Source organism: Portunus trituberculatus, chromosome 32, assembly GCF_017591435.1.
Source record: "Portunus trituberculatus isolate SZX2019 chromosome 32, ASM1759143v1, whole genome shotgun sequence".
Taxonomy (NCBI): domain Eukaryota; kingdom Metazoa; phylum Arthropoda; class Malacostraca; order Decapoda; family Portunidae; genus Portunus; species Portunus trituberculatus.
The window spans coordinates 3,060,166-3,073,666 of NC_059286.1; the positions used below are offsets into that span (position 1 = coordinate 3,060,166).

The 13,501-nt window shown below is 41.2% G+C and overlaps 1 protein-coding gene across 5 annotated transcripts in view; it reads left to right on the top strand.

Moving 5' to 3' along the window:
- The window catches only part of LOC123511854 (protein tincar-like), a 310,085-nt gene that overhangs the window by 235,039 nt on the left and 61,545 nt on the right, over positions 1-13,501 (top strand). For all 5 annotated transcript variants that reach the window (XR_006676963.1, XM_045267904.1, XM_045267905.1 and 2 more), the window contains exon 3: positions 3,023-3,303. Coding sequence is in view for 4 of the 5 variants with exons in the window: in XM_045267904.1 (XP_045123839.1) it covers positions 3,023-3,303 (281 nt within the window). In the remaining variant the exon portion in view is untranslated. The remainder of the gene's footprint in view (positions 1-3,022; positions 3,304-13,501) is intronic.

Here is a 13,501-nt window from a genome sequence, read left to right on the forward strand (position 1 = left end):
GTTGTTGCAAGGCCGTATTGTTGCTGCTCTCACCACCAACACATGACACTTCCTTGTTGTGTCTGAGCCAGCAGTATACCTCAAAGCTCTTCATGCATGGATGTGACTGCGTTAGTGGTCCTTCCATCTCAGCCTGCTGAGTACTGTTGCCACATCACTGTTTGGGTGCCTCCATCAACAGATAATCATGATGCCTCCTGGCGCTTGAGCCAACAAGATGTATTTAAACACCGCCTTATCTTGCTGCCTGACTTTGGATGCGTTAGTGGTTCTTCTTTCGTGCTCCGTGGAGTGTTGCTGCTTGCCAGGATGCTTCTTTCAAATACAATCACATTATGACCTTCCTTTTCTCCTCTGTACCATATTCTGAAACATCTTGACCGTAGCTCCACCATTTTAAAAAGTTTCAGTAGAAATTGCACAATTTTTTTTAGTCTTTTACGGTTCTAGTAACATATTAACAAAAATTCTACATTACGAAAAGAAGAAGCAGAACCCTGCTAATCATGTCTGTGGCCTTTGAAAATAGCCGTGATGAAGAGCAAAGCGTTTCTGGATACGGACGTCTGCATCGGCAATACACTTTAAGACGCTTGCTCACCTCGCTGCATGACTGGGGCGCGTCTCTCACACAGGAACACAGCTTATGATCCTCCCTTCTCTGCCTGACTACCTGGGAGCGTGTTTCAGCCAGCAAGCAATATATTTTATGAACTTTCCTCCTCGCGTTGCATGACTGCCTGGATGCTCTTCTCACGTACCACCTCATGAAACTACCTTGTGAAGCCGTGTGACTGTCCTTATATAACACACCTGACGTTTTCTTTGTATTGATGCGTGACATTAAAACACTTCCCTTTGTACAGTTCTATGTTACTGCATGACTACTTATACTACTCTCACGTACCACCTCATGACGCTGTCTTGTGTTGCTGCGTGACTGTCTGAGCGCTTTAAAGTAACAAACACACCTGACTCTTTGTTGCATTGATGCGTGACATTAAAAAACTTCCCTTTCTACATTTTCATATTACTGCATCACTATCTGCGCTTGCCTCGATTAGTAACTGAATGACCCGACTCTTTACCTCCTGCACCATGGCTTGTGGAGGCCGTTGACTGAGTTGCTGTGTTTACCGTCCTTGAACTCCAGCGTGTGGGCAAGACTCGTTGGCTTCTTGTGCTCGGGGGCTGAAATGTTCCTCCTCTTGTATCAAAACTGTAATTCCTAAGCTTTCAGAGTCCCAGCGGGTAAGTTTTCTTGGCCCAATGCTCCAGTCCCCCCCCCTGTCACCTCGCCCCTGACCCTTCTCCTCCTCCTTTCCGCCCTCTTCCTCGCCTTCCTCCCGTGACGGTCATCCTTGCCGCAATTTGGATCCGGACCATTGAACTTTGCCCCCTGGAGAAGCCTTGTCCGCTTATAGATTGCCTCTTTGATACCAACAAGAATACAATTTCGAAAATCTCGCATACAATTTTTAGATATATTTAGGTTCTCGTACACACACACACACACACACACACACACACACACACACACACACTATCTCATACCTCGCTCAACGTACTCGGAAAAATCTCATCAACATCCTCGCTTTACCCACCATCATCCATCTCTCTCTCTCTCTCTCTCTCTCTCTCTCTCTCTCTCTCTCTCTCTCTCTCTCTCTCTCTCTCTCTCTCTCTCTCCGCAGTCTCCCTCCTCTTATTAGTAATTCCATGCATAACTTTCCATCCATTTTCGCACCTGAGGGAAATTGCGCTAATTCTATGTACGATCCTTGTAGCCCGAAAAGATTGACGAGCAGAAATGAACCCAGTATGTTGCAGGAATTAGCAACACACGCCGGCAGGATAAGAGATGGTTATTGTCCTCTTAGTCTGCCCACTTTGCTTCATTTTTTTTTCTGTCCTTGCAGTGGGAGCAGGAGTAGAGCAGTGATAGCAGGAAGAGCAGTATTGATAGTTGTAGTAGTAGTAGTAGTAGTAGTAGTAGTAGTAGTAGTAGTAGTAGTAACAGAAGTAGTAGTAGCAGTAGGAGGAAAAAAGAGGGGAAAGAGGACCAGCTGTTGTATTAGTAGGAATAGGAGATACTAGTAGTAGAGCACTAGTAGAAGGAGAAGGAAGAGGAGTAACAGCTGCAGTTATAGAAGTAGTGACAGCAGTTGTAGTAGTAGTAGTAGTAGTAGTAGTAGTAAGAGGAGGAGGAGAAATTCAAGTAACAGCAGTAGTTTTATAAATGGTGGTAGTTATAGTCCTAATAGTAGTAGTAGTAGTAGTAGTAGTAGTAGTAGTACGAGGAGGAGGAGGAGGAGGAGGAGGAGGAGGAGGAGATGGAAGAGGAAGTAGTAAGAGGAATAATAATAGTAGTTATGTCATCTGTACTTTTCATATATATTACGATTTCTTGTGTCTTCTTATGCCTTTTCGTTTCCATTCATCTTTACATTACGAGATGCAACACTTCTTAAGCCACTCTAACGCATGAACCACTCAAGCACACACCCGCGACTCGCTTTCCACGCACATAAACCCTCGTATCTTCCACCCGCATTACAACGTCCTTCTTTTTTCCAGTCCAGTAGGAGGCGTGGAATTGCCTTTGCCTCGCCTCCTACTTGTGCCTGTAATTCCCTTTGCTTATCTTGTCGTTTTTCCATTTCTGGTGAATCTTCCTCTTTCTTCTGTTACAAATTTCGTATAGTTTTTTTTTTTTTCTTTGTCCAATTTATTTAGTGGATGTCAGATTGCAAGGCCATGCTCTCCCTCTTCTACAGATTTGGTGGATATAGTTTCTCTCTCTCTCTCTCTCTCTCTCTCTCTCTCTCTCTCTCTCTCTCTCTCTCTCTCTCTCTCTCTCTCTCTCTCTCTCTCTCTCTCTGTTTTCAATTTCTTCAACGGATATCACATTAAAACCCTATTCTCGTCTTTTTTTTTTCCTCAGAATTGGTAGATATTTTCTCTGTGTCCAATTTTTATAGTACTTATCACATTACAACACCCTACTCCTCCTCCTCTTCAGGTTTGGTCGGAGCGGCAGCCGTATTGCTCTTCTTCTTCTTCGGAGCAGCGGTATTCAAGATCGGGAACTTCGCTAACGACGGCTACAGACTCGGAGTGCAAGATGGAGCATGTTCCCGCGACGCCCCACCGCTTCCTGGCCCGGCTGGCGGCTTGGTAAGGGGCGCCTGGCTGCACGGAGGTCCCACGGCGCCCTTCCTCCATCTGCTGGTCGCCCACTTGCTCATCGTGGCTAGACTTGTGATTGAGGCGGCAGCAATCAAGGCCACCTTTCTGTCCGAGGTGAGTGGTTTTCTTCCTGCTTCTGTGTTGAGCTTCCTTTGTTGTGGTGTGCTTTCTCTCTCTCTCTCTCTCTCTCTCTCTCTCTCTCTCTCTCTCTCTCTCTCTCTCTCTCTCTCTCTCTCTCTCTCTCTCTCTCTCTCTCTCTCTCTCTCTCTCTCTCTCTCTCTCTCTCTCTCTCTCTCTCTCTCTCTCTCTCTCTCTCTCTCTCTCTCTCTCTCTCTCTCTCTCTCTCTCTTGCAGTTGTACGATGCAAGTTTTGTATACCGTGTGAACTTAAATCTCATCACCATAATCTAACTAGCTACATAACTCGCTACCATTTATCTTACATTTCCCTTCCTTGTTCTCCTTTTTTTCTTCTTTCATCACCTGAGCTGCGCGTTTTGGAAGGGTGATATCCAGCGAATAAAAACAACACGGTATAACGCACACATACACGCACAAACGTATATTTCCCAGATGGATTACGTTGCTTCCTCTCAGCGTCGCAAGGTGGCGTGAGAGGTGCAGTGTTCGTGGCTCGCTAAGCAATGAGATGCCGCCTGGCTCGTCTTTCCCCGCCGCCTCCATTGTGTGGCGTCTCCCGGCAGCGGTGTGACGGGGATATGAATTGTACCCAAAAGGCGTCCGTCACAGACCCGTCACCTTGTCTTTGATGCCTTCCCGCTGCCAGGAACAGAGATACACAAGACAGAGAAGAACGCAGTTAGACAGGCAGCTAGACAGATAAAACAGCACCGTTAGACAGGCAGAAACAGAATCCCACTGCCAGAGAAAGACTTTGGGACAGGGTGATGGACAGGGAAGAGCGCAGTTAGACAGGTTGGACAGGTAACATGTAGATAGCTAGACGGAAAACTAGCACCGTCAAACAGGCAGAAACATTCCCCGCTACCAAGACAAAATGGTGGACAGGGAAGAGCGCAGTAAGACAGACAATTGAACAGATAACGTATTTAGACAGAAAAAGCATAATTAGATATGCAGAAACACACAGATACACCGAGACCGGGAGCTAGGCAGATAAAAGCAAAGGTCGACAGGAAAAATATAGACAGCTACACTCATAGAGGCACAGTTACGTAATTAGACAGTGAAAAAGTACAATTAGACAGGCAAAAGCACAGTTACATAAAGACAGCCAGCTATCCAGATTAAAGCAGCTAGACAGGGAGAAGCACAGTTAAGCAGACAATATAGACGTGGAGGAACAGTTTGTCAAGAACCAGAGGGACGGCAGACAGACAGATAGAAGCACAAGTGGGCAGTCAGGAATACAGCCGAGCAGATTGACAGATTGATTCACAGTTTGGCAGGAAGCTGAACAAACAGAGAAAGAGAGAGAGAGAGAGAGAGAGAGAGAGAGAGAGAGAGAGAGAGAGAGAGAGAGAGAGATTGTGTGTGGTGGTGTTGGGGGGCTTTCTTATACAGACAGTTGGACAGGAAACTGGACGGGCAGTGACATATTTAAATAGAAAAAAATAGAAAGGAGATTAGACAGACCGGGACAGTATTGAACATTCAGTGACACTATTAGACAGTCAGCCGTGCTAAGACAGGAGGTTAGACAGGTAGTGACTCTTAGGCAATTATAGTTAGACAGGAAACTGGAAACATGATTTATATATTTCAGACACATCAGGAGAAAGACAAATCGACAGCTACACTCGTAAGACATGCATACAGACAGACAGACGGACAGACAGACAGTGGGCGGAGATGCAGGTGTCCTCAACAAAGCGCTTTGATCAAAGTTTTTGCAAGAGTGTTCAGGTCGGACAATTTAATTCAGGAAAGTTTCAATCCCCCTCCCCTCCCTGATATTCGCTTTTGCATCTTTAATAGAGAGAGAGAGAGAGAGAGAGAGAGAGAGAGAGAGAGAGAGAGAGAGAGAGAGAGAATGATGGATAGTTAGATAGACTTATAGATAGATAGCTAGATTGATTGATAGACTGATAGATATGTAAATGAATATGTAGGGTTGCAAAGCTAGACAAGTGAGAATAGATTAGATGTGTGACAGAATTGAAATGTTAGTTAGAATTCAATTGAAATGAATAATACGTAAAAGAATTTATTTTATTAACAGTTACAAAAGTCAAAATTCTAAAAACAGTGAGGTAAATAGAAATAATCTTAGGAAAATGGTGAATATAATAGGAAAATAGAAGAATACCAATATTTGAAGAAAGTGTTTGATGAAGAGGTTGTTGCATACGAGACATGAATCATATTCCCAAAAACAGTTTGATAGATGACTGAAAAAGAATAGGTATATGAAAATAAATAAAGAAAGAGTTTTATAGAAATATTTTAGACATGAACTGAAATACATGAAGAAATAGTTGGATTAATGAAAAAAAAAAAGATAGATCAATTGAAATAAATGAAGAAAATTTTATAAACAGACAAGTTGATTAAATGAAAGAAAATGAAAGAAAATAAATAAGGCAGCAGTTGATAGACAGATAGACAGAAAGAAAAATGAAATATACAGCAATATCACTGCACTGTTAATTATTTCTTATGCGCAAATTAAGACATTCTAATTCCCTTTCCTCCCTTCCTAACTCATTTTTTTTTTTTAATTCAATCTCCACCTTTCTGGCTCATTACGCTGCTGGCCCCACTCTTTCCCTCTCTTTCCCTCTTCTTTCCCTCTTCTTTCCCTCCTTTTTTATCCTTTTCTTTGATATGATTTTTCTTTTTCCGTGACCCTGTTTTTTTCTTATTTTTCCTCAGATTTTCTCTTGTTCATTAGTCTTTTCCTTCATCTTTCCTTATTTGTTTTTTTTTTCATTTTCAAAGCCAAGTGATTATTTGCCTCTTTCTTTTCCCCTTATTTTTATCTATTTTCATTTTATTGTTCTTTTTTTTCCTTTTCTCATATTTTTATCTTTTCTCATGTGTTTTCGTTCTTTTCTGCTTCTTGTCTTGTTTTTTTTTTTTCTCTTATTACTTTCTTTAACCTTTATTTTTCCATTAGTTTTTTTTTTCTTTACCTCCATTATTTTTAATCTATTTTGCTTCCTTTACTTTTTATCTATTTTTATCTTATCTTTTTCCATTTATTTTATGCTTTTTATCTCTTCTGTTTTCATCCTTTATCTACCTTTTTCCTTTGTTCTTTCCTTTATTACTTTCTTTCACTTATTCTTTTTCATTATTCCTATTTTTTTTTCCTTTACTTCCTTCTACTTCCTTCACTTTCCTTTACTTTCTGTCATTATTTTTTCTCTCCATTTTCTCGCGTTCCTCGCCTGCCATTTTTTCCCTCCGTGCTTTCCTGACGCTCCCGTGGACAGGGCAATATTGCTGACCTCAGTAAAGCCTCTTGGTGTGACTGGAAGACTGGACAAGGCATTACTCTCTCTCTCTCTCTCTCTCTCTCTCTCTCTCTCTCTCTCTCTCTCTCTCTCTCTCTCTCTCTCTCTCTCTCTCTCTCTCTCTCTCTCTCTCTCTCTCTCTCTCTCTCTCTCTCTCTCTCTCTCTCTCTCTCTCTCTCTCTCTCTCTCTCTCTCTCTCTCTCTCTCTCTCTCTCTCTCTCTCTCTCTCTCTCTCTCTCTCTCTCGTACCTTAGCGTCACTACTCTACTCAAACTTGTCATCCGTACGTTGGTCTCAAATTTACTGCAGCGCGAGGGTACTCAAGCATGCAGGTCCCGTGTCCACGCCAGACATGCCCCATCGCTTCTGCCGGACACGCGAGAGTGAAGGAAGAGAGAAGGCAGTTTGGGAACAGGCCGGGAAAATTTATACAGCGCGTCAGTCTGGGCTTATCCACGACTAATGCCAGACGAGTGATTTTTAAGACTCGTGTCCCCTGCAGACTTTCAACTTGACGACGAGAAAAGAATGAGGGAGTGAATTTCGCTTTCAACTAAAAATGTGGAAGTGCTGGGGATTAAAGATTTGGCAGCGAGCGAGCAGGTGTTGTACGCACGTTTCATAATTTATTGGTGCTGCTAATTCTTTAAAATATGCGTGGTTCGCTTGATAATGAATGAGTGTTTTGGGTGAACTAATGAATTTAGATTAGGAGTGGGAAGATTAGTAAAGGTGGATGTGTTGGTGTCTGTTGATCAGTTGGTCATAAGCTGTGAAATAATGCCGTTTGGGAAGGAGATAAGGAAATTAAAAGGACGACCAGAATAGGGTGAAAAAGTGATGACAAATTAAAATGTTGCAAAAAGTTTCAAAAAACCTTCTGGACTTTGAAACTACCGTGAAACTTCAAGACAAGACAAACTTTTAACCTGACAAACCAACTGGTTTTTTTTTTTTTTTTTTTTTTTTATCCATAAAATATCTCACGCAGGAAAGATCTGCGTAATTAGTGATTTTTGTCTTTTACGAAACGAAGCAGTAGAAATATAATCCATTAATATATTCGTTTCAGTTTGAAGAATGAGTGTTACGTGTGTGTGTGTGTGTGTGTGTGTGTGTGTGTGTGTGTGTGTGTGTGTGTGTGTGTGCGTGTGTGTGTGTGTGTAAAGTAACGATCTGTGTGTTAGATATGCAAGTGTGAAGTGTCTCTTGGGTATGTATTAGTGTGAAGTCATGAAGTTTTAGTGTATATAAGCGTGGAGTATAAGTGTTTCAATGTGTATTAGTGAGAAATGAAGGTATTTGGTGTGTATAAGCTTGAAATCAGTGTGAATTGAGGGTGTTTTAGTATGTATTAGTTAGTATGTAGCAAAGATGAAGCGTGCATGGATATTAAGTAAGTACGAAGTGAAGGTGTGTTAGTGTATATGAATGTGAAGTGAACTGTATTGATTCACATGAGTATAAGGAACTCTGGCTATGAAGTAACTAAAGTGAAGGGAAACGAGTATGACTATTAGATGAAGTGACTGATGAAATGAAGTTATTGAAGTGTGACTGTGAAGTGAAGTGACGGAAGCATGACTGTTAAATGGTGAAATGAGTTACTGAGATAAAAAAAAAAAAAAAAAACTGAAGTGAGATGAAGGGAGCGTGACTGTGAACTGAAATCAAGTGAATAAGACTGTATGAGGTGAGTGAAGCAAGAGTACAATAACTCCTGCAATCCCTGTCACCGCGTCAGCTCCACGACAGATTACCGCGTTCAGGATCTTCATTAGGCCAACACACTTTCTACTACCACGTTAATTTCACGCTGGCAAAAGTGGGTCACGTGGGCGAGTGTTTCTGCGCCACAAAATACGCCGTAATAATCAGATTTACGAGGAATTTGAATATTTTCCTTCACGGCATTAACTTTTCATTACCTCGCCCTACAGAATTAAAGAGAGAGAGAGAGAGAGAGAGAGAGAGAGAGAGAGAGAGAGATCCTTAATTAAGAGGCACCTTATGGCGGGAATTAAGTTATTTTTTACGTCCGCTGAGATATACAACATACAGAGTCCCAAGAAGCGTAGTTTAGTATGCAGTTATGATTATTAACGAAGTACAACGCTAATGCTCCCTTGTCTCAAACGTACCTTGCTGTAAACACCTTTTTTTACTAATATGAAACGGTGGATGTTAGAGATAATCGTATGGGGATATTATTTTACTTCCATTTCCCGTATTAACTATAATAACAACACTATTATTACAAGTGGGTCTTACAGTAATCTTATTCAGCGTTATCTATCTAGAGAGCAGCTAATTATAAGTTCCTAGCTTTCATGACCACTACTATTAACCCCTTCCACTGCGACACATTTTTTTCCTGAGATTTGCTTACTATTAGACTAATTCATTTACATTAGGAAGGGTCAGTGGAGATCAGAAGTTTAATGACCACAGTCTTCACTATTTCAATTCCTCACATGAGTTTCTGAAGGTGTATAAAATCACCACATAGTAAACGGAATGAATATGGAAATGTGTCATGGTACTGAAGGGGATAATACCACCACCACTCGCACAAAATTATCATTATTACCACTGTTAGCATCACCATCACTACAAAATCCTTATTAACACTGTCTGTATCCCCAAACATCATCACTATAAGCATCACCACCACTAACATAAAACCATCATCATTACAACTATCTACAACATCAAACACCATCACCACTACTGGCACCACAAAATCATCCCTTCTAATGCCATCAACTTCACCAAACTTCATCACTACCATCGGCACGACAGTATCATCACTAATAATCTACATCACCACCAGCAGCAGCAGCATCACCAGCACACGTCCAGCAGGGAACACTGTCTCACTCACCGGGGACCTGACAGCACGATGCAGCCGACACATCATAGCTCAGATTCATGATCCCGAAGCGGGTGTTTACATAATCTCCCGCTTCGGTCTGGAATACTGATTGTCCCTGCCGTGTTGTGCGGGACTTAAGCCTCAGAGGAACATAAGGGGGAGGCCAGAATCCCTCTCAATATACTCCTTTGTGGGCTGGAATACTAAGCCATCCTCACATAGACCAGAGAGGGAGGGATGCATTAATGTACCCTTCCTGAGGTGACTTCTACATCTACATAGTCACGGTTAATTGTCAGGTAACGCGCCGCCACTCTCGCTGCCTCTCTCCTTGCTTAGTGTTTTCCTTCAAGCGCACGCCCTTTGATCTCCCGAGAATCTTAATTGCGAGGCTCCATTAGGCTTTCAGCGGATCAGTGGGCTTAGAGATGAGGGAAAACATTAGGCATAGTTGGAAGGAAGGCAGGTTACTCGTCTTGTGACCACGACTAGGGGAGTTAAGCAAGCAATTCAGAGGGTCGTATGCATGTCAGTACCTACAGAAGCAGAATTGAGGTAAATATAAAACACTGAAGATAAAGGCTGATTAATTTGACTCCTGACCACGACTGTATTACTTGGCGATCTAAAAAACAAAAAAAGAAGCTCAGAGGAACGTGTTTATTCCAGTACGTATTGAAGCAGATCAGAGGACTTAGGATCAGTGGTAAACAGCACAGTTAATGTAAAGGCAGACTCTATTAGATCCCTGACCACGACTAGGGGACTTAAGAAGGTATATATAGAAGCATAACAGTGCCTAACAGAAGGATGTGCTTATTCAAGAGCCTTTAGAATCATCACTAAAGATACCGTCAATCCTTCAACATTAATCCTTTAACTGCTAATGGCCGCAGATGACTAATTAATATCATCAATCCTTCAACTGTACTACCTTCTCAACATTAATCCTTTGACTGCTAATGACCGCAGATGACTCATTAATTCACTTAATTAAGCAATTCAATAACATTATAAAGCCTACCTAATGAAAATATATATACCATCTACAGACACTGAACCTAATTAATCGATCAATTATTGTTGCAATTGATATTCGATACAGTATTCTTAGCCTGCACCACATTGTATTAGAAATAGAGAGAAGCACTAAGGAGAGCAGATACATATTCTTATATATATATATATATATATATATATATATATATATATATATATATATATATATATATATATATATATATATATATATATATATATATATATATATATATATATATATATATATATATATATATATATATATATATATATATATAAAGAAGAGACAGCTAACCTTCCCTGGCCATGTACTAAGAACAGAGGGCATCGAAACTTTCTTTTAGGTAGAGTGGAATTAGAAAGACAAAGAGTTAAGTTCATGGACACACTAGAATGAGTGAAAGTTGAGAGGAGATGTGGACATGGGTAGACTGACAGGTGACAAAGGAAGGTGCAGATCCGTGGTCGTTAAAGACAATTAACTCGCAACCTGGTAAAAAAATAAGGACAAACGTTATAATTGAAAGTATAAGATGGCACAAGTGTACAGTTCACTTTGGAAAAACATCAAGCACATCAATAACAACAAAAGGAGAGATAAAGTCATTCAAAGCTTCCAGTAACTTTAGCCTAACGCCTGCATTCAGAGGTTTTCAGGACAGCCTCCTTTAATAAACTAGAAATCTTGCCAATCTATTACTGAAACCATAAAAATATTTAAAAAAAACACGAGTACCTTCAACTTAACCTTTGGAAAGCAGTGATGGTGAGAGGGCAAAGCATTTCAAAATACGGGCCTATTCTTATCATTAACTGTTATCAGTGTTTACTGAAATACATTGCAAATCAGACGATCGTTATAATCAACTGATGATGTAGAAGAAATAAAGGAATGGGAGCGAATATGACGCCTTACCCAGCAGCAGCAACAGCAGCAGCAGTAGTAGTAGTAGTAGTAGTAGTAGTAGTAGTAGTAGTAGTAGTAGTAGTAGTAGTAAGGCTAATGATAATGGTCGTAGTAGTGGTCTTGACGGTGGTGTTGGTGATGGAGGTGGTGGTACTCAGTGTGATTATCTGAAGACGGATGATGAGGTCTCAATTTGTATGGTAATTGGCGTGCTGGCCATTGCTCGCATTGTAGAGACAGACAGACAGACAGACAGACAGACAGACAGAGACCCAGACCACTAGACAAACAGATATACACAAACAGACAAAAGGCACAAAGTTAAAAACAATCACATACATACATACATACATACATACATACATACATACATTCACAAACACAAATATAAAACAGACACCACAAACACAAACAAATAGTCCAACAAATCGCATGAATCGAGGAGCGGACAGGCGCCGGGAGGTGTATTGGCAATGGCCGCATGATTGACGAATGACGGACAGTGCTGGATAAGGTTTGTTACGCTAAACGAATCACGTGAGAGGTGCGGCCCGTTTAACCCAATAGTCATGCGAGAGGAGCCCACTGCGTCGCCACCCACGTAACAAAGTGAATGCCTGAAAGTAAGCGAGTTCCTGGCCACTAATTCTAAAGGCTTGAAGTTGGATTGGGCTTTTCTGATTAGTTTGTAGGTTATTTGTATTTTTTATATATATATATATATATATATATATATATATATATATATATATATATATATATATATATATATACATATATATTTTCTTTGCTTTGAACTTTTTAGTGGGAGAAAAAGGAAAGACTGAGGTGATGTGTAGGGACAACGTGAATGTCTCTCTCTCTCTCTCTCTCTCTCTCTCTCTCTCTCTCTCTCTCTCTCTCTCTCTCTCTTTAATCTGCACACCTCATTTTGCGTCCAAACTTCAATATAAACACGGATACAAAATTACACAGGATAAGTATAACGGCAGGGACTTCCCGGAGGTTGTGGCGGTGACCTCGGCAGCGCCCCCAGCAGCGTGTGGCATCCTGCGTGACATCACCAGTGTAATCCCTTTAGTGAGGCAGGCGCCGCTACTAATATACGAATGATTGGACCTTACCATGGCCACTCACCTCACTTGCTGCCTCACTCACTCACTCACTCACTCACTCACTCGCTCATTCATTCACTCATTCACTCACTCTCACGGTCTCTCACTCACTCACTCACTCACTCATTCATTCATTAATTCACTCACTCACTCACTCACTCACGGTCTCACTCACTCACTCACTCACTCACTCATTCATTCACTCTCACGGTCTCACTCACTCATTCATTCATTCACTCATTCACGCATTCACTCACTCGCTCTCACGGTCTTACTCACTCACTCATTCATTCACTCATTCACGCATTCATTCACTCACTCACGGTCTCACTCACTCACTCGCTCACTCACCAGATATATTTCCTTATTCACTCATACACCACACTTATTTCCATACTTATTCAGTCACTCATCACATCTTCCTCACTCACTCACCACACCTATTCCTTTACTGACTCATTCACTCATTCCCACCACACGTTACCTCACTGACACCGCACATTCTTTCTTACTCTCACTCACTCACTCACCACACTTCCTCCTTCACCGACTCACTGGCTCACTCGTTTATTCAGTGTTATACTCTTTCATTCACTCCTCCACCTGAAAAAGAATGACTTGATACTAAAGATGAGATGTCCGTTCATTAAAATGGGTGGTGGTGATGGTGGTGGTGGTGATAGTAGGAGTGTGTGTGTGTGTGTGTGTGTGTGTGTGTGTGTGTGTGTGTGTGTGTGTGTGTGTGTGTGTGTGTGTGTGTGTGTGTGTGTGTGTGTGTGTGTGTTACGATATTTTTTGTAAAGGTTTAGAGGGAAGAAATAATTTAGCTCTATTTTAACTAACATTTTTAGGGAAAAACTAACATCTTTCTTAAGAGCAACAATGGAAAGTATGAAAAGCAAGTGTTTAATGAGAAAAAAATTGAATTGAAGAC